Consider the following 18,656-nt stretch of genomic DNA (forward strand, 5'->3'; position numbering starts at 1 on the left):
GTGGCTAATGGGTTAATAAAGTTAGAAAAATCTGCTCTCACTGCTGTAGGGGACATCAGAAGGGCTGCCAACATTGAATGTGTTAATTATACAGCATTTGAAAAATGCAAAGGAGCTTGTAACTTGGGGGAGGGGATAGTATATCAATGTGAGAGTGTGATAAATTGGTGAAATGCATGAGAGTTGGCAGCCCCGCATTGGTCATCTTTGACTGCACACCCGCATAATCACATAGGCTGGTAGCATCTCTTTTCTCTGATACACCTTTCTGCTGGGCCACAACTTCCTTAACTTTGAGAAGGCTTTCGGATATTCCTGATTGGTTGAAGATGGGGAAGCTTTTTCTCACTAGATTTAGTTTCCTTGCACCGTCGGCCAATCACAAATGAGTTTTAGTGGTAGCCACCAAAGCCTTTGTAGTAATCTGTCAATCAAAATTGTGCTGAATAAATCGGCAGGGGCTGGTACGAAATTTTACATACAGCCTACGTACAGGCTTTAACAAATTAGGGCCCTAAATCAGCCTGTGACAGAGATGGGGATACACTCATACAGGCCAGTTTAGACATATTGCATGCTATATAACTTATCATAGGCCTAAGAGCCCTCTAATACTAAGTATAACTAGTAAATTCCCGTAAACTTCTGCCATATGCCTCCGCCTAAAGTAAAAATAAAGTGGTTTTCACAAAACAATGCTTTAATATTCCTGGAGGTGCAGGTGCGGATCGAGGCACTGATCGAGCGATGTCGGATTGGAGCTGAATGTGTGGCGGTGCGGTGGATGCAATTAAACGTTAGAGTCTATGACTTGCTATGTAACGTTAGTAGAGATATGGTAGAGCATGATGAGTAGGGACCAAACTGCCAAGTCCAGTCATACTGTCATACCCACTTCAACTCTGGAGGTTCTGCAGATCTAACCAGTGCTATGTAGCACTGGTTAAATCTATTACAGCGACATTATCTCTAAAACACATCATGGTTTTTTTTTTAATACATACCACAAGTGAACTTTCCTAGCGACCCGTATCTCCCTGCAAACGATGCACTGCACCAACGTTAGATTCTCGCATGAATTACCCAACCACTCTGATCTACGTACATAAACGTTCGTGGGTCGTGCACGTGAAGGTTCCGTCCTATATGAGAAGTTGGCCGCTACCGGACACCGGCATGGCAGATATTGCTGTACGTGTACAAAAAAAAATCAGCCTAGACACTGGAGATGCGAATGGTCCGCTGTATGTGATGATGCAGAAAAGTTTCAGGAGAAAACCAGCTCTACGATGCGATGCAGGCAACTACTATAGTAGCCTCCCTCATACCTCGACTCATTCCGCATTCACTAAATCTGTTTCAATCGCTACACTGTATCATATTTATTATAATGTTCGGGGAGTGCTGGCATAGATAGGGTCTGTCTCAAAATCTGTTTTATGACAGCGATAGCACACGATCAATATTGCATAGTTTGAGGTATGTGGGAGAGAAACTTCCATCTCCCTCGTTGACAGGAGGATGCTCATACAGTATAGATAGAGCTTAAGTGGGATATGAATGAAGTTGATTTATATGGGCGCCGGCGAGAGGTGAACGCAGAAAGGGAAGGGAGAAGGGCTTGGTTTCATCCCATTTTTTTCTTTTTATTTCTTTTGTTTTAACATCAAATAAAGAGGGGGCGCGGGCCCGGTGCCTCCCCCCGCCCCCCCCCCCCCCCCCCCCCCGATCCGCCACTGGTCGGTTATATCTATTTATGGCATTATTGAGTATCATCGCCAGATAGTTTGAGTGGCTTGAATTGTTTTTATACCTCCGTCACCACGACGTGTCGCTGGAGGCATTATGTTTTTGGGTTGTCCCATCCGTCCGTCTTCCTATCCGCTCTTCGATTAGATCGATAATCGATAAAAGAAAATCTATGTGATGATAAAAAAGATAAAAGAAAATAAACAAAATAATCCCGTCCGCAGTCGATACGTGCAATGGACAGCGTAACTTTAAAACCATTCGAGTTATCCAAATAAAATTTGGCAATAAGTGATAGGCCTACTTATTTAGTGGATGAAATTCGTCTTTCAACCTTTTAGGGTGCACATGCTCAAGGTTAAAGGTCAAAGGGAAAAAAAATATCAAGAGAACGTTTCAGGCCACCGGGTCAACCGTAATAAGTCAAGTGAAATTGCTAAAACTTCACCTTTTTTTCCTCCATATCTCGGAATGGCTCAAGGTGTCTTCATGAAACTAAGCCCTATATAATATAGGCCTATACTTGAATATAAAAACGACACAAGTCCAAATTTGTGGCTGTCGTCTGGACCCTTTGCAAAGTCATGCAAAGATAGCTAATCGGTCAATGACTGTTTCACATTAAAAACATATATAAATGATATTTCATTAACTGAAATGAACTAAAAGCATTAAAAAACTTCGTGTATTTAATGATTTCTTTTTGTTTCTATTTTATTTTTTTTGTAGTGGATTTGGGTCGTCACAGTATTCATATTGTATTTGTCCATAATTATCATAACTGAGAAAGGTTGATTCTCAGGTAGATATTCTTTAGATTTGAAGATTGAAGTTCGAATTATAGGTCATTCCATCAAATAAGATGCACTATCATTTTAACCGTCATGCAAGCGCATTAATACAGCTTAGGGTTCGGGGCTAGGACGACGTCCCAGCCTACTCCCAGGCCTATGAAAATAGTTTCCTTTCATACAAAAATTATTGTTCTTATATCAATTATTGTATATACATCGTTTGAACGGTCAGTGGATGTTCAAGCGAGTATGGAAAAATATTTGGAGCTTCGTGATTGCTAAACAGGCATCATTATTTTATAGTAAACGCTAGACCAATAAGTTTTAGTTTCAATGAGCCATAGTTGGAGCATTGTGTATTTAGTGATAATAAGTTATGGTTGATGCCAGTGCTCTTGTTCTATCAATATTTCGGCAAAGTCGTTGTTATAGCAATCACCATGCCCTAGGGGAAATGTGACTTTGTATAACCAAGATGCTCATGGAACAAAAAACTGAAAGAGATATTTTCAGACACTTATTTCAAGTTTTTACATTATTTCATTATATACATGGTAGTTTCCGGAACTTTTAAGTGTTACCATGGCATCATCCCCATTTCGATTGCATTTGAACAGGTGGCTGTAAGTCCATGAATATTTAGTTACTTTTGGCACCTTTGCTACTGTAAAATGAGTAAAGGTGTATTTTTTTTTCAAAAACAATGTGTTATCATGGCAACATGAGAAGAAATAAGGGAATATTTTGGACTTTCATCGCAATAATTCCAGTACTATGAAGTGAGCCACTTTTCTTGAACAATGGTATATCATTGGAAACACGCGATTTTTTTAATGTTGCCATGGCAATAGGAGAAGACGCCAGATTTCAGATAGGCTCATTAGCAAAATCTGTTTGAATATTATAAGCCGAATGTGGTGCTTTTACACAGATTGAAAAACTTGTTCATTATGTTGGCAGGAGAGGGGGGGGGAGAAGAGCGCGTTCTCGTTAGCACGAATTATGAGGGACTAAAGATGGGAAAATAAAGGTAATTTCTTAATTTTTTATAGTAACAAGCCGAAATAAAACTTACCTATGACATCATGAGGTTTTCAACACATCCATTTTTCACCTTAAAACTGAAAAAAGCTGAAAGGGAGGAAGAATTTCCTTCACAGCGGTTTACATACTATAATGGCCGCCGATGGACTCCACGGCGTACTACGTCCGTTCACGAGTAAAAACTGGCGAGTAAGCCCTTTAAGTGCCATTATCCCCAGATATGGGGCAAGTTTGATATTACTTTTGTTAAATTTGCTTCGAGTTTCCCTGAAATTTTACAGTGGATTTGTCGTGTTTTCGTTTGCATAATAAAGTTCATACAACGTGTATCTCAAACTGTTAATTATTTTACTGTCAATGAGGACATCATTTTGTAAGTTTGAAATTAAGTGCTCCATTCCATGTCCCACCTTCCCCATATTGTAGTCGGGATCTTCGACATGCAGCGGTTCATTATGAGCTCACATCGTCCACCTTCATAATGGTTATTTTTAGCACTCAGAATCATGATTATGATTGGTCGTATGATAACGACCAATATAATCGGCAACATCTATACGTACATGTTTTTTTTTTTTAATTGTACCAGTATCAAATGACGTCTTGTATATATAGACTTTGAAAGAGATCAACGAACCTTCGGAATAACGAGCCTTGTTTCATTTTCGGATTAACGATCCTTCGGAATAACGATCCTACTATTATTTTCGGATCAACGGACCTTCGGAATTACGAACCTTATTTCATTTTTGGATTAACGTACCTTCGGAATTACGAACCCTATTTCGTTTTCGGATGAACGAACCTTCGGAATAACGAACCCTATTACATTTTCGGATTAACGTACCTTATTTCGTTTTCGGATTAACGAACCTTCGGAATAGCAGACCTTATTTCATTTTCGGATTAATGAACCTTCCTTCGGAATAACGAATCTTATTTCATTTTCGGATTAACGACCCTTCGGAATAACGAATATTCGGAATAACGAACTTTCGGAATAACGAACCTTCAGAATAACGAACCTTCGGACCAAAGAACCTTCGGAATAACGAACCTTCGGAATAACGAGCTGTCAATTTTGAAACTGAATACTTAAACACTATGGAAGTTATTCAATCTACAAGGTTTTGGTAAAATTATGGTTACCCTGGCAACGCATTATCCGACAAACACAAAAACCATATCTTGCACAATACCTCAATATCATCATGCCTACCAAATCTGATTTCAATTGCTTCAAAACTGTGGAAGTTGTTCACTCCACAAGATTTCGAAGAAAACATGCGGCTACCATGGCAACGCTTTGTCAAGTACAAACACAAAGAGTGTCTTGCATAACTATACACCGATCATCATAGATACCAATTTTGAAATTGATTGCTTAAATACTATGGAAGTTATTCAATCCACTAGGTTTTGGTAAAATTATGGTTACCATGGCAACGCATTGTCCAACAAACACAAAAACATGTCTTGCACATCTATACCTCAGTATCATCATTTACCCTAAGTTTCATTTAAATTGCTTCAAAACTGTATAAGGAGGAGTTCGCGACGCAAGATTTTGCAACAGACCGACCGATTGCCCGCCCGCCCGACTGCCTGCCCGCCCGACCACCCGACCGCCCGACCAACATCGCGATGATTCCTATATATATACCCCCTTCACACTAAGTGTGGCGAGGGTAAAATTACACTATTTTCTCCATACCTTATCCATGGCTCGACACTAACTTTTTTGTTGGTGGCCCGATGGGGCCACTAAAATCCTAAATTTCAAATTTTTGGTGGCCCGAGAGAAAAATTTGGTGTCCCGAAAAAAACAATAAAAACATTCAAAGTCCTTTTTTTTTAATGAGTCCAATATTTAAGTTTTATGATAGTAAGAATTAGAGGTTGGACATAATTATCTCAAGTACTCATCAATAAACTTCAACAAACTTGCAACACTCACTCTCAGGCACTCATTCAGTCCTTTTTATCCATCCTTTAAACAAATTTAACTGCTAATTTCCGTCGCAAAAAGTTACGAATTTATTGACATATTTTTCAAAAAAATTTGGTGGCCCGAGGCGGGCCACCAAATTTGCCCTTTTTGGAAATCTGGTGGCCCGACTTTCATTTTTGGTGGCCCCGGGCCATCGGGCCACCGTTAGTGTCGAGCCCTGCCTTATCGGAGATTACGCAATGAATACACTAAATCAAATTAGGCATATAGGTAAGTAGGGCCTATACTTGTACATCAGTCAATACTGCATAATGATTTTGTAGAGAAAGATGTGAGCCATGAAATGGGTCAAAGATTGAGTGAAAAAGTTCAAATCTCAATTTCTTCCATATTTTGAATACAACTCAAAGTATTGTTGTGAATTACCAAGAAGTAAATGACCATTGGGGAGGTCAAAGGGCAAGGGTCAAAGGTTCAGTGAAAATACTAGAATACTTGCTTTTTGAAACAATTTCTTATTAGCCTTCCAAAATGAAACCTATATGGTTCAAAGAATAAACGCTCAACACATTTGGGATTTCGTCAAAGTTGTACGTGTCATTTCAATTTTTTCCAATCATGTGAATTTGTCTCATGATATTGTCAAAACGTACAGACCTATTGGGAGAACCATGCGATATGGCGGAGGCATACCATAGGCCCTGCCAGTCGTCATAGTGACATTTTTTTTTTTAATCTAATATATTGAGGAAGGTAACTCTCACCTAAATGAATCAAACACAGAAACACACGGACATCGACGCTCGTACACATAATAATACATTGCATGCACCAAATGCATACACCCCTCCCCACCCCCCCCCCCCCACCCCCGTAAGCCTACACAGTGATGTCGCACACGCGGAACAAGAGCTGAGATACCATGATTCAGTCATTCGATTATCTGTGAATACATGTACAGGTATCTATATTTTTCTTACTTTTTGTGATAGAAAAAAAAATCCAAAACTTTTACCGAAAGTGTGCATCAGATCGCCGAATTTCAGGCCTGACAATGCAAAATCAAAAAAAAAAAAAAACTAAAAAAAAAAACTAAAAACTAAAAACTAAAAACTAAAAACAAAACAATATATCACGGTTGCGCCGGTCCTGTTATGGGTTTGTAATCGTGATTGCATGTGATGCATATCGCTCGGATTTATACGCCGGTGACTGCTAGTATGTCTAACCATGGTGATAATGTATACATGTATCGCAACATTTTCAGTGTTTATATCTTTATGAATATCAGTCAACAAATTTTGCAAATGAACAAACAACCCACTATCATGGCATATAAATGAACAGACATACCTCTCTAAAAAAATCGAGTGAAGATATTCACTCTTAAAGGAGTGAATACAAAAAAGAGTGAATTTCAAGTGAATTTCGAGTGAATTTTGAATGAAAATGTTCATTTTCACTCGTTTTGGAGTGACCTCAGGTATCACTCCAAAATCTTCGAGTGATCCCTGAGGTCACTCCAAAATGAGTGAAAATGAACATTTTCACTCAAAATTCACTCCAATTTCACTCTAAATTCACTCTTTTTCGTATTCACTAATTTAAGAGTGAATATTTTCCCTCGATTTTTTTTTAGAGAGTAGGGACACGTTCCATTGTCGATTCATTAACTGAAAGCAAAAACCTCATGTTTCCATTATTCTTTTTCATGGAGAATTTATTCACAATCATTTGAAAATTCGCCCACTAATAACACATTACGCTTTCAGCATCTTATAAATTACACAATTTATTTTCAAAAAATTGACCGCAAAAACCTCAGGTTTCCATTTCTAATGAAGAATTTGTTCATAATCATTCGGAAATTTGCCCACTCATAACACATTATGCTTTCAGCATCTCATAAAGTACACAATTTACTTTCAAAAACACTCTTCCAATGAATAGAAACTCCTTTCTGTCCATTGATTGACAGCCTGAACATGGCCACTACAGCTGTTACTACTCCACAAATGAATTATTAGGAAAATGATTTCCTTCTTTTCAAATTATTCGTCGCGATAACAATGACTATAACATACATATTTATGGTCATAACATAGGTGTCTTTTTTTAATGAACTGTTTTGCCTTTCTAACTGATTTACAAAACACTTGGCAGTGTGCTGAAAAATCAGATTTTTCCTTACATTCTCGCTTTTCAATCACGCAGATGATTCATCGATGATTTGTCCTTTAAAGCAGAGATGTTAAACAAGATCTTCCCACAAGCACGCCCCACATATTCGTAAATTAAACACATATCATAATTATCTTATCAATTGATTTTAATATACAGAAGTGACAAATATAAATATCATATTTCAGCTGTATAGAAATATATCATATTTCAGGTGTGCGGAAATAAAACTTGTCTTAATATAACCACACAAAATAAAAAGAACAAAATGTTAATTCAGATATATCTTGGTATGAGAAAATGCAAGCTTTTACTTGTACTAGCTAAAAATTACAACTTCTCATGAGAATGTCATTTGTAACAAAATAACATACACTCGGCAAAAAAAGAAAGTAAACACCTTTTCGAGGTCATATTTTTCATAGAAGATTTTGATGAAAATCATTGTATTATACCAAATTAAAGGTAATTTAATTGGCTGTTAAGCTAATAGATTGATTAAAAAGAAAACTTTACGCATGAGTGAGCACATTCGTTTGTAAAAATTGCAAAAATTGACATGTTCTCTCTCATTTGCAAATGCCCTTCACGATAACATCGACAACAAAAGACAAGTTAAACACAATGAGGGACATAAATGGAATAGCAAAAATAAGCTTTCGTTCTCTTTATCTCTTTATAACCTCTAAGAAAAGCAACGAGGGAAACTAAAGGGGAAAATAAGAATTTTCTGTCAAGTCAAACTTCAAATGACATAGGGAATAATAAGCATAAAGATGATCAAATGAGCAGAATTTCTTTAAATTATTTCTTTTAATCTACTGATTTAAGAAGTCATGAGACAAATTCAAGAACCAAACATTATTTACAATTTCCTAATTTGAAAAATGTGTGCCCTGGAAGAGAAAAACAAAGGTGTTCACTCATGCATTAAGTTTCCCTTTTTGCTGACATACCAGGTTAATAGCCAAATATTCTATGAGAAATATACACTTGAAAAAGCGTTTACTTTCTTTTCTTTCTTTTTTTTTTTTGCTGAGTGTACATTAAAAATTGTGAGGGTATGACATCATCAACCCGCTCATTTGAATATTCATAAGGATTGGTCAGGAAATGTTCATTGAAAAAAAAAAAATATGAATTTTCAAAATATCATTTCCTCCTTATTTCTTATTTCTAGACACTGCGCATGCGCACTTAACTGTCTACAGAAGACGACAGGATTACAATTAGACCAAAATCTTCCCTTTTTTATAAAAACGGATATCTATTTGATATCTACCGAATTTCAAGTCATCCAACTAATTTTTCACAAAAAGATACAAAGTCAAAGGCTTAAATTTGAAAAATTGCACAAATTTGGTCAAATTTTGTTCAAAATGTTGTCCACATCATTGCCCATTTCGTTGTCGATGACGGCAATCTGAGGGCTTATATTGCCAAACTTTACTTTGCATCATAATTTCCCATATTCGGAGAAATCTAATAGAATACCAAAATGATCGGTCATATTTGAAAAATAAAGGCACGGGGACACTTTATTAGAATATTACCCAAATCATTTTCCCCATACCTGGTATTCGCTAAAAGGTCGTTCCGGAAGTGATGTCACAAACCGTCTCGGGGCGGGTCTTAGACCCAACTTTTGTGTGTGTGTGTTAACATCACTTTTCTGACCATCCAGAGCAAGGGCTACATGGAAACAAAAATAAATGTTAGGACTGGTCTAGATGGAGTGCAGGTTGACCGACACTAACCCATGGCCTAAATACTAGTATAGGTCATCGTTTTGAGAGTGAAATATATACGATGGATCTTCAACAGTAAGTTAACATGTTCACCTTCAATCAAGAAGTAGCAAAGTTGCAACATACTTACAATATGCCTCCTTCAACCTCACTGCTTTCACGCTACTGTGCCATGGTGTCAATTACCCCCTGTGTGCCACATTATTCTAAGACTACAATACAAGCGCTTTTGGGAAACACTGCATGTTTTTCAAAGCCAGGTGGCTTTTTAGTCAAGAGTCTATGCTAGGATTATAGAAAAGCAAAGTTGTAGACAAAATTTGAAAGCCTTATTTTGATGTAAATTCTAAGACAAAGCTATTGCTATTTTTCTCCTATAAATGGCCAGTACACTGTATTCAGAACACAACCCCCCCCAAAAAAAAAAAAACAACAACAAGAACAAACAAACAAACAAACAAACAAAAACGAATGTATTCTAGGTCATATTACACAAAATTCCATGAGTAGCATGACTTCTGAAGACAAAACCTTTACAGAACATCAACATTTCTTTGAAAATTCCTATATGAAGCACAGCTATTCAGTCGTTACGTACCGCAAGCTGGCGCGTATATAATGTATGTAAAGAATGGAATTGCAAAATGATGACTATAACTGTGGCATACTATGTGATTTAGTAGTCGTTTGTATGGGTGCACGCCACTGTGCCTTTGAGCAAAATATGCACAGTTGGCATAAGCCGTAGACCAAGTTGGGTATGTGATCATGGTACTTGTATAGAGAGTTAATCTGTACAAGACTATTTCGTTTCCTGACAGTTATGCTGAAGTCAAGTACAACTGCTTCAAAGAAATCACATAATTTTCGCGCCCATTCATTTTGACAAGTCTAGTGGTCATTTTATATCACTGTCAGTTTGGTTTGGAGCATATGAAATGAGCATGAATACTAGCTGGAAGCTTCACTACAGCATCTGTACTTAGACCTGCATTACTGATGTATTCCTTGGCTTTGTCACGGCCCCACGCTGTGCCCAACCCAACGCTCCCATCAAAATACAAAGAAATTGGCAGACAGTGAAAGAGACTAACTGTGTACAACAGAGACAACCTGTCGAGTCCAACATTGCGCGACTGCTTCGTCTCGCAGTCCGGTTCAATCATGGAAAAGACACCCCCGGGTTTGAGGATGCGGTGAATCTCTTTCAAAACTTTGTCTGCTTGGGCAAGGTCATGAATAACGTCGTAAACATAGACATAGTCCACTGAATTGGACCAGTCACTTGGAAGCTCTGCAGCATCGCACTGAACGAATTCCACGTTGGTAAGCTTCTTTTTCTCGGCTTGCTCCCTAGCGAAGCTGACACACTCCTCAGATATCTCAAGGCCGATGACCGAGCTGTTTGGATAGTTTTCCGCAAAGAGCAATGTGGCGACACCGCGACCACAACCAAGGTCCAGCACCTTTACTCCTGATTCTGCAAGGAATGGGAGCAAATCATAAAACATAGTCCTTGATTATAGAACAGAAGATGTTCCCACAGTTCAAACCGTTGCACAAAGTTTGGAATGGTTTGCCTTGTATATGGTACGACCTGGAACAGAAGTCACTTTCCAAAGTTGTACGCAGTGCAAATTATCATGATTTTTTTAACAAGTTCAGAGAGACATGGGTGGTACCTATTCACATCTGAAATCATAAGTTATGGAGGTTCCATGACACTTGCTCCTGCAACAATTGCTCCCATGAAATATATGCAAGGTAAGCCAAGCATAAAGTCCATCCAAAAACATAACCCTTACCCTAATCCTAATCCTCATATCAAACAGAATCTGAAACCCGATCACAGCCCTCACCTAATCTCAAGACCCTGGAGAAAAGGAAAACAAAAGAAAAAAAAACAGAGCACACAAGCCGAAGAAGAATACAGCTTACTTAGTTTCTCCTCTATTTTCGGCATCGATGGTATAAAGTCTTGAACAAGGTGGTTGCGAACCCATCTCCCACTCAAGGATGCCATGAAGGAGTGGAAGAGTGAGTAGTCAGAGTATGGTAAACCTGAAGAAAAGCATGAAATAACCCGAAAATATTTGTGAGGGTTTTTTTTTTTCATTGCAAATGCATGCCATGTTAATTAACCTCTCGATTCTGTGACAAACTTTTGACATAATTGACATGATCAAATGTAAATAACAGCATGTTTGTTAATAGTCTAAAATGATAAATTATGGTTCACTGTCCCTCATAGCCTTTGCTACTGATGAATATTCCTTTGCAAACACCGTTTCTTTTACCGGTAAGGGATTCACTTTGTTGTATATACCTGTTGTTGTTGTTTTTTTCAGAAAGTCAAACTTTAAACAAAGTTCACACTTTGCTTGAATATCTGACAAAAAAAAATCCTGTTAGTGTTTCATTACCAAAGTCAAACTTGTGCCATATAGTGGAAGAAACATAAAATGTGCCCTGCAAATGTTGCAGCGATATCATCCTGTCAACATGATGTATTCTTGCGCATATCAGAGTTCTAATTAAACCATGGCAGGTTATTTTTTTTCAAATACACATAAGGATCATTATAGTCTCGCATCCACACCCTCTGCTAGTACTATTTCGCTATACAGGACATTGACGTCCTTAACTGGAGTAGGTTTAGGTGGATTTTCCGCGGAGTATGTTGGCAAAGGTTCTGGAAACCATACTGACAAACATACAACATCTGCCACAGGGAGACATCTCTTGCTTCTTTTATTTTTTTTTCTCTCTCTCTCTCTTTCTTGTAAATTTGCATAATATCATGATACAGAAGTTTTCTCATGCACCATTTTTGTGATTCCTTGCAGGATATCTGGTGGGCCCTACACATGCCATGCCAAATGCAACATTGCGATTTGGTATGAAACTTCCCTCTATAAAGGGGTAATATATATTTTACAAACACACATAAACACACACACAAACAGCGAGGAAAAACCCAGATAAATAGATGATTATAGGTCTATACTCCATCCCCTTTTCTGTCAGCCTTCCCAGCATGCCTCACCAGACGGCCCATCTTTCTTGAGGCAATCCGCCAGTTTGCTGTATACCTCAGACAGCATGGGCAATTCAGTAGAGAACACGGCGAGGCTATGTGCATCAGTCCCTCTCGTGAAGAAGGGTGCACGGTGCTCTGGCAGGCGGTACTTCTCTGTCTCAGGGTTGATATCGACCAACCGGGCAACTGACATGCAGCCGAGCCATTCTTTCACGTACCTGAAGTTTAAAAGAAAAGAATCAAACATTGCCATCTTGACTTTGCCCACGTTTCTTTCTTCTTTTTTTCCCCATTCAAAGCTCAACTTCACACGCTAAAAAGAATACATCACATTTGCAAGATAAACGGAAGAATATGATATATTATATGCATGTATACAATCAACAACATCGAAAGGAACATCACACCAACCGTGAAAAATGTGGCAATTTATTACAATCCCCCCCCCCCCCCCCAATGCAGCTATGGCGACTGGAATGCCTCAGCCATAACGCATGGCTTTCATAGGTCTGCGTATTGTACAATGTCTTGGCAATGTGTGTGACAGTTTCACATAACTGGCAAAATATTGAAATGACTGTTTTTTTCACAAATATGTTGAATGTTCCCTTTCCTTGAACTAGGTTTGCTATTAATTGTCTAACAATGCAGGTACATGTATCTTTACTTGACTTTCGACCCTTTTATAAGTCTATGCACTGAGTAATTTTTGAGGTATAGAGAAAAGTATGATTTCAGTATCAAATAGTAGAACATTAGCATTTTAGCTTGGCCTTTGACCCTTGGCCTTTGACCCTAACCCTATTAAGCAAATAATCAACATTGGTGAAGGTGATGGGACAAACTATCACTTCCAAGGCGATCTGGATGTATACATAGCTAACTTTCCTAAGCGCAGCTGAGAAAAGATAGCGTACGCATTTGTGGTGGGGAGGAGAAAAATCTCTTAGGCCACAGTGCAGGTTTCCTTCTCAGGTGATGTGATGGGCAAAACTATACGCTTTATCACATGATCAGCATTTAGACTTATCCTATATTAAGATTCTTAGTATGTGGAATATAAATGACACTACACGTATATTAATACTAAGTATTTAAATCACCAACCGCATAACAGCTTTACTTCATCAAACTCACAAAAGGTCACATAATTAATTTTCCAGCACATGTATATTTGATATACATGCAGATGTATATACACTGGGTCAAGGACGAGTTGAGGTTTTAGGCATTTTCTGACAGTGTATACTGCACGAAGAGATTAAATTAGAACACAATGGTGTTTGCCAGCATGGCAAATGGTTTCATTTTAGATGACTAGTACAGGTGTACAGTGTATTAGCTATACAGTATTATTACATGCCCCATCATACCGTTCCTTGAGTCCTGCAGCATCAGCGATCTCCTGTGATGTGCTCTCTCTGTCCTTCAAGTGTACCAAGGCATCAAAGATGCCTGTGTCAACCCCAAGTGACACGGCCAAAGCGACGAAGCCATGTGTTAGGATGGTGCTGAACCTGTTTGCAAACGCCTCGCTAGTTTCTTCCTTAGCCCCTGACTCAGCCATGATAGAGATCTGCTGAAACAAAAACAATCAAACATACAAAGTCAATTGATCAATAGCAACTGATATTCTGTAAATAGCGGTCTACGGTTCCCTAGAAGGTACAACAATATTGTCCTCATTTCAACAGCTTTCTAAATGAAGTAAAATAGCTCTCTGAATGTTTATTTTTGTCTATATTACAAGTTGTGTTTATTTGAAAGCCTAATAAGACTTTATCACGAAAATGGTGTGTCACAGAAGTAATTCTGACATACTTCTGTTGACTGAGTGACCTCTCTGAAATGACATAATTATAATTATAGTCTAGGCGTCATGAAAAAAAAATGGTAAAGTATAAAACTATCTTAAAAAGGGCAAGTGGTTTTGGGCATTCAAGGGAGTAATTGTTGCTTTTTGTCGTTACCAAATGTAATGTAATATGGGGTTTTAAACATACCTGTCACGCTTACAGAAACTGTTTATACATTGTACCAGCAGAAAAAGAAAATCAGGATATTATCTGGGTGGCACTATAGTGCTCATGCTGATTCCATATCGAGAGCCGAAGTTATCAAAGTTGTTAGATGTCAATGTGCTCCACCAATGTGATAAATTTCAACCAGGATATTCATAGGCACAATACAAGGTTACATGATCTCATAATGCACATTCCCTGGGGAGTCCCAGAAATGAACAGCTTTCTTTCTTTCAACAAACCATCCCTTTTTAAACGTTCAAACTGGTCACAGTTTAGGGCTATGCCGACTTATATATCCCCTAAAACCTAGCTATAGCCCTATATAAACACAATACTGTACTATCTGTCTGTTTGTCTCGCTTTCTGCCTATCTACCTGTATCCATATTTCAACTGTTGTATACACTTTCTGTACACAACACAAAATAATTATCTACCTCTCCATCTATGTATATAATCCATCTTTGCCATTTACATACACTTAATGCACATAACATAAGATAATCATCTACCCCTCCCAAATTTATACTGTTCCTTCAAGTGGCAAACTATAAAGACAGGAAAATCTGTCTGTCCGGAGGAGTAATGTATGATACTAATAATATTTCTCAATAGGGGTTGGATTCCGTGAATCCAGATGTAGCCTGTGTGGAACCACGGTGGAACATAATACTCGGAACGATGTCCCCAAAGCTTATCATACACACTGAAAGTCTATAAGCTAGACGACTACTCTGGGTAATCCCCCGTTCCACCATCATGATCTTGACCCCGATCTATCCCGAACTAGCAGGTCGGGAAAGCAGCGTTTGGAGGAAGGGGTGGGAGCGGACATTCTTTATTTTCAGATCGGGAAAAAATTGAAAAAAAAAAACAGTTCAAAATTTCTTCCGATCTCTCTTAGAGGCTTACTTCGTTTCATCGGGTGATGCGTTCGGGTCGGGTGGTTTGAATAGGGCATGATGAGTACTTTAGTGAACAAGCTGCAAAGTCCAGCCATACCCCCTTCAAACTTTGGAGGTTCTGCACCTGAGAGTGAGTACTATATTTATAGGCCTATAATGTAGCTAGACGTGTAGCATATACTGAGATATTATCTCTAGAAACATGACGTGATTTTGTTTTTATGATACATACCACGAGTGAACTTTTACACTTTCTTTTCTCTGCCCTTCCAATCCGCCTGACGAAAGAGTAGTGCCCCTGCATATACGATGCACACACTAGCAGTATTAAACAGTGCAATGGGCGAAATTGCCTTTCGAGTATATATAGCGAACAGTATATATACCAAGCAGTAGGAAGAAGGCTTGGGTATGTGGATTGCTCGCTACATGGTAAAGGTCAGTTTGAAAATCAGCTCGTAAACAACATTTATGCACGTACACCACTGTACCGCGACCCCGATATAGGCTAGATACCAGCATGACTGAGTTTTTCATTACTCGTTTTGCATTCACCTATACTTTAGTACCTATCAATTTATGTTTCTTAATCATAATTATATTATTGATTTTGATAGTTTGACTCGGACGAGGGGCTTCCCCGGTGTTTGGCAAAAGGATGCTCATAAATAGTGCAATACGTGTGTAAAATAAGGTTGATGTGTGCATATGGAGAGAGAGAGAGGGAAAGGGGGGGGGGAGGAAGGGAGAAGGGCTTTCCAGTTACTTTGAGTTGATTCGATGATGTTTTCAAAGGATAAGTTCACGTTCATGTACATGTGGATTGAGATAATGCAGCAATATTAGAAGAACACATCGGTGAAAGTTTGAGGAAAATTGGATAATCCGTTCAAGAGTTATTAATTTTTGAAGTTTCTTTGCAGTCACTGCTGGACGAGAGGACTACTACATATGCGTAGAACGATATAAGGAAAATATATATATTCCATTCGATAAAGAGAATTGGCATGAAATTTCATTTTTTGAAAAAAAAAAGTATGCATTCCCTCAGCTTGTATCTGACATAATAATGTTGAGGGTAATTATATCTCTCCCTGCCTTCTAAAAGGGGCTAGTCATGTGTTGTTCTTTTATGCAAGAAAGGGGAAAATATGTTGATTTTTTTAATATATTTTCTTTATAGACCGGGGGCCCAGAGCATTTATTCAGCTGAAAAGGGTCACACTTTTTAATGGTCTCATCGTATAAGGATGTGGCCAAGGGTCAATAAAATGAATTGCTGGCAAGTCACATCCTGTACCGTAAGCCTAGGGGCCACAAAAAGGGACACCGAAAAATGGATTTATTCAGCCGAAGGGGGTCACGGACAAAAGTTGGTGGATATTGTTCCTTTGGGTGTACTTATCATGAAAACAGCAATGCCAGCTATTTTATCCTGTACGGGGCCCCAGACAGTAGCCCCAAAGGGCCCCACAAATATGGTGTTATTCAGCTGAAAAGGGTCACGGCTAATTTCTTTTGCAATGGAAGTAGTTCCCATCAGAGATATCCAAAACACCAAAGCCAGCTATTTTATCCTGTACGGGGCCCCAGACAGTAGCCCCAAAGGGCCCCACCCCCATAGGCCTACGTACAAACACACACAAACATTGATTTTATTCAGTTGAAAAGAGTCACGGCTAATTTCTTTTGCAATGTAAGAAGCACCAATCAGAGATATCCAAAACAACAAAGCCACCTATCTTATCCTGCACGGGGCCCCAGACAGTAGCCCCAAAGTGCCCCACCCCCTATAAGCCCTACGTACAAACACACACACACACACACATTGACTTTATTCAGCTGATAAGAGTAACGGCTAATTTCATTTGCAATGGAAGTAGTACCCATCAGAGACATACAAAACACCAAAGCTAGTTATTTTGTCCTGTACGGGGCCCCAGCTAGTGGCCCCAAGTGCCCCCCCCCCCCCAACACACATACTCACACAATAGTTTCATTCAGCTGAAAAGGGTCACGGCTAATTTCTTTTGCAATGGAATTAGTACCCATCAGAGAAATCCAAAATACCAAAGCCAGTTATTTTATCCTGCATGGGGCCCCAGACAGTAGCCCCAGACAGTAGCCCCAGACAGTTGCCCCAAATTGCCCCCTTACCCCCTCCCTCCCCCCTCCACACACATTGATTTTATTCAGCTGAAAAGGGTCACAGCTACTTTCTTTTGCAATCGGAAGTAGTACTCATCAGAGATATCCAAAGCACTAAAGCCAGTTATTTCATCCTGTACGGGGCCCCAGAGCCCCAAAGTGCCCCCTACACACACACACACACACACACACACACACACACACACACACACACACACACACACATATATATATTGGTTTCATTCAGCCGAAAAGGGTCACGGCTAATTTCTTTTGCAATGGAAGTAGTATCCATCGGATATCAAAATACCAAAGTCAGATATTTTATCCTGCACGGGGCCCCAGACAGTAGCTCCAAAGTGTTTTGCTTTATTCTCTTTATTGTTTGCATCTCTTCTTCTTAAATATGCGCTCCTTCGTCTTCATTTTCGCGACAACGACAACGCGTCCTCCTCATCATCATCAGTTTTGCTGTTCTGGCAAACATTTTCCAGCGTATCGCATAATTGCATGCATAATTGAGTCTGGGAAAGCGTAGGAACAGCGTAGCTAAAGCGGCCAACAGCGTTATCGAAGCAGGAATGAAGCGTCGTAGGAACAGGCCTTGATTTTACACGAGAGTAGAGAACTAAAGGCCCCGTCACACTACAGCGTATTTATAAATCAGCGAATGCCTAGCGGATGGGCAAAATTTGGCAAAGTCCAGATACGCTCGTATCCGCTCGAATTCGCAAGCAAAATGTGGTTTTCGAACGTTCGCCTGACGAATGATCAGCATATGCTGACCGTGTAACGAGCGGATAAAGTAACGAATGAAAGCGAATGCGTACAGTCCATCCAACGGATGCTGAGTGGACAAAGCGAATGAGCAGCGAATGCCCAACATATGCAGAGCGATACTGCGGCAATTACGTGACGGATCTCGGATGACGCACACTTTACCAAATCATTTTGAGCAGTGACAGTGTCAAGTAATGTTGTCTCTCTAAAAAAAAAGAAGAGTGAAATTGTTCACTCATGAAGGAGTAAATAAAAAAAAGAGTGAGTTTCGAGTGAAATTGGAGTGACTTTGG

General features: G+C 39.1%; 1 protein-coding gene across 1 annotated transcript; it reads right to left on the reverse strand.

Moving 5' to 3' along the window:
• Nucleotides 1-7,241: 7,241 nt before the first annotated feature.
• Nucleotides 7,242-15,812, reverse strand: LOC139709016 (S-adenosylmethionine-dependent methyltransferase Rv2258c-like). The gene is made up of 5 exons (XM_071620984.1): nucleotides 15,668-15,812; nucleotides 13,881-14,083; nucleotides 12,514-12,725; nucleotides 11,406-11,528; nucleotides 7,242-10,947 (listed from the first exon to the last, which is right to left on the reverse strand). Exons 1-5 carry the CDS (start codon nucleotides 15,737-15,739, stop codon nucleotides 10,382-10,384), a joined length of 1,176 nt encoding a protein of 391 aa, XP_071477085.1. The 5' UTR covers nucleotides 15,740-15,812; the 3' UTR covers nucleotides 7,242-10,381.
• Between the last annotated feature and the right edge of the window lie 2,844 nt (nucleotides 15,813-18,656).

This window comes from Diadema antillarum, unplaced genomic scaffold, assembly GCF_040938485.1.
Source record: "Diadema antillarum isolate AM-2024a unplaced genomic scaffold, OU_Dant_1.0 seq00001399_RagTag, whole genome shotgun sequence".
In the NCBI taxonomy this organism is placed as follows: domain Eukaryota; kingdom Metazoa; phylum Echinodermata; class Echinoidea; order Diadematoida; family Diadematidae; genus Diadema; species Diadema antillarum.

What these genes read in the sequence shown, in the direction of transcription:
- LOC139709016 (XM_071620984.1), bottom strand. Translation starts at nt 15,739, where the DNA reads ATGCAGGGGCACTACTCTTTCGTCAGGCGGATTGGAAGGGCAGAGAAA. An exon ending in AGTGTAAAAGTTCACTCGTG is followed by an intron (nt 14,084 to 15,667) that starts GTATGTATCATA and finishes TTGTTTCAGCAG; the next exon opens with ATCTCTATCATGGCTGAGTC. An exon ending in GAAAATAGAGGAGAAACTAA is followed by an intron (nt 10,948 to 11,405) that starts GTAAGCTGTATT and finishes CATTCCTTGCAG; the next exon opens with AATCAGGAGTAAAGGTGCTG.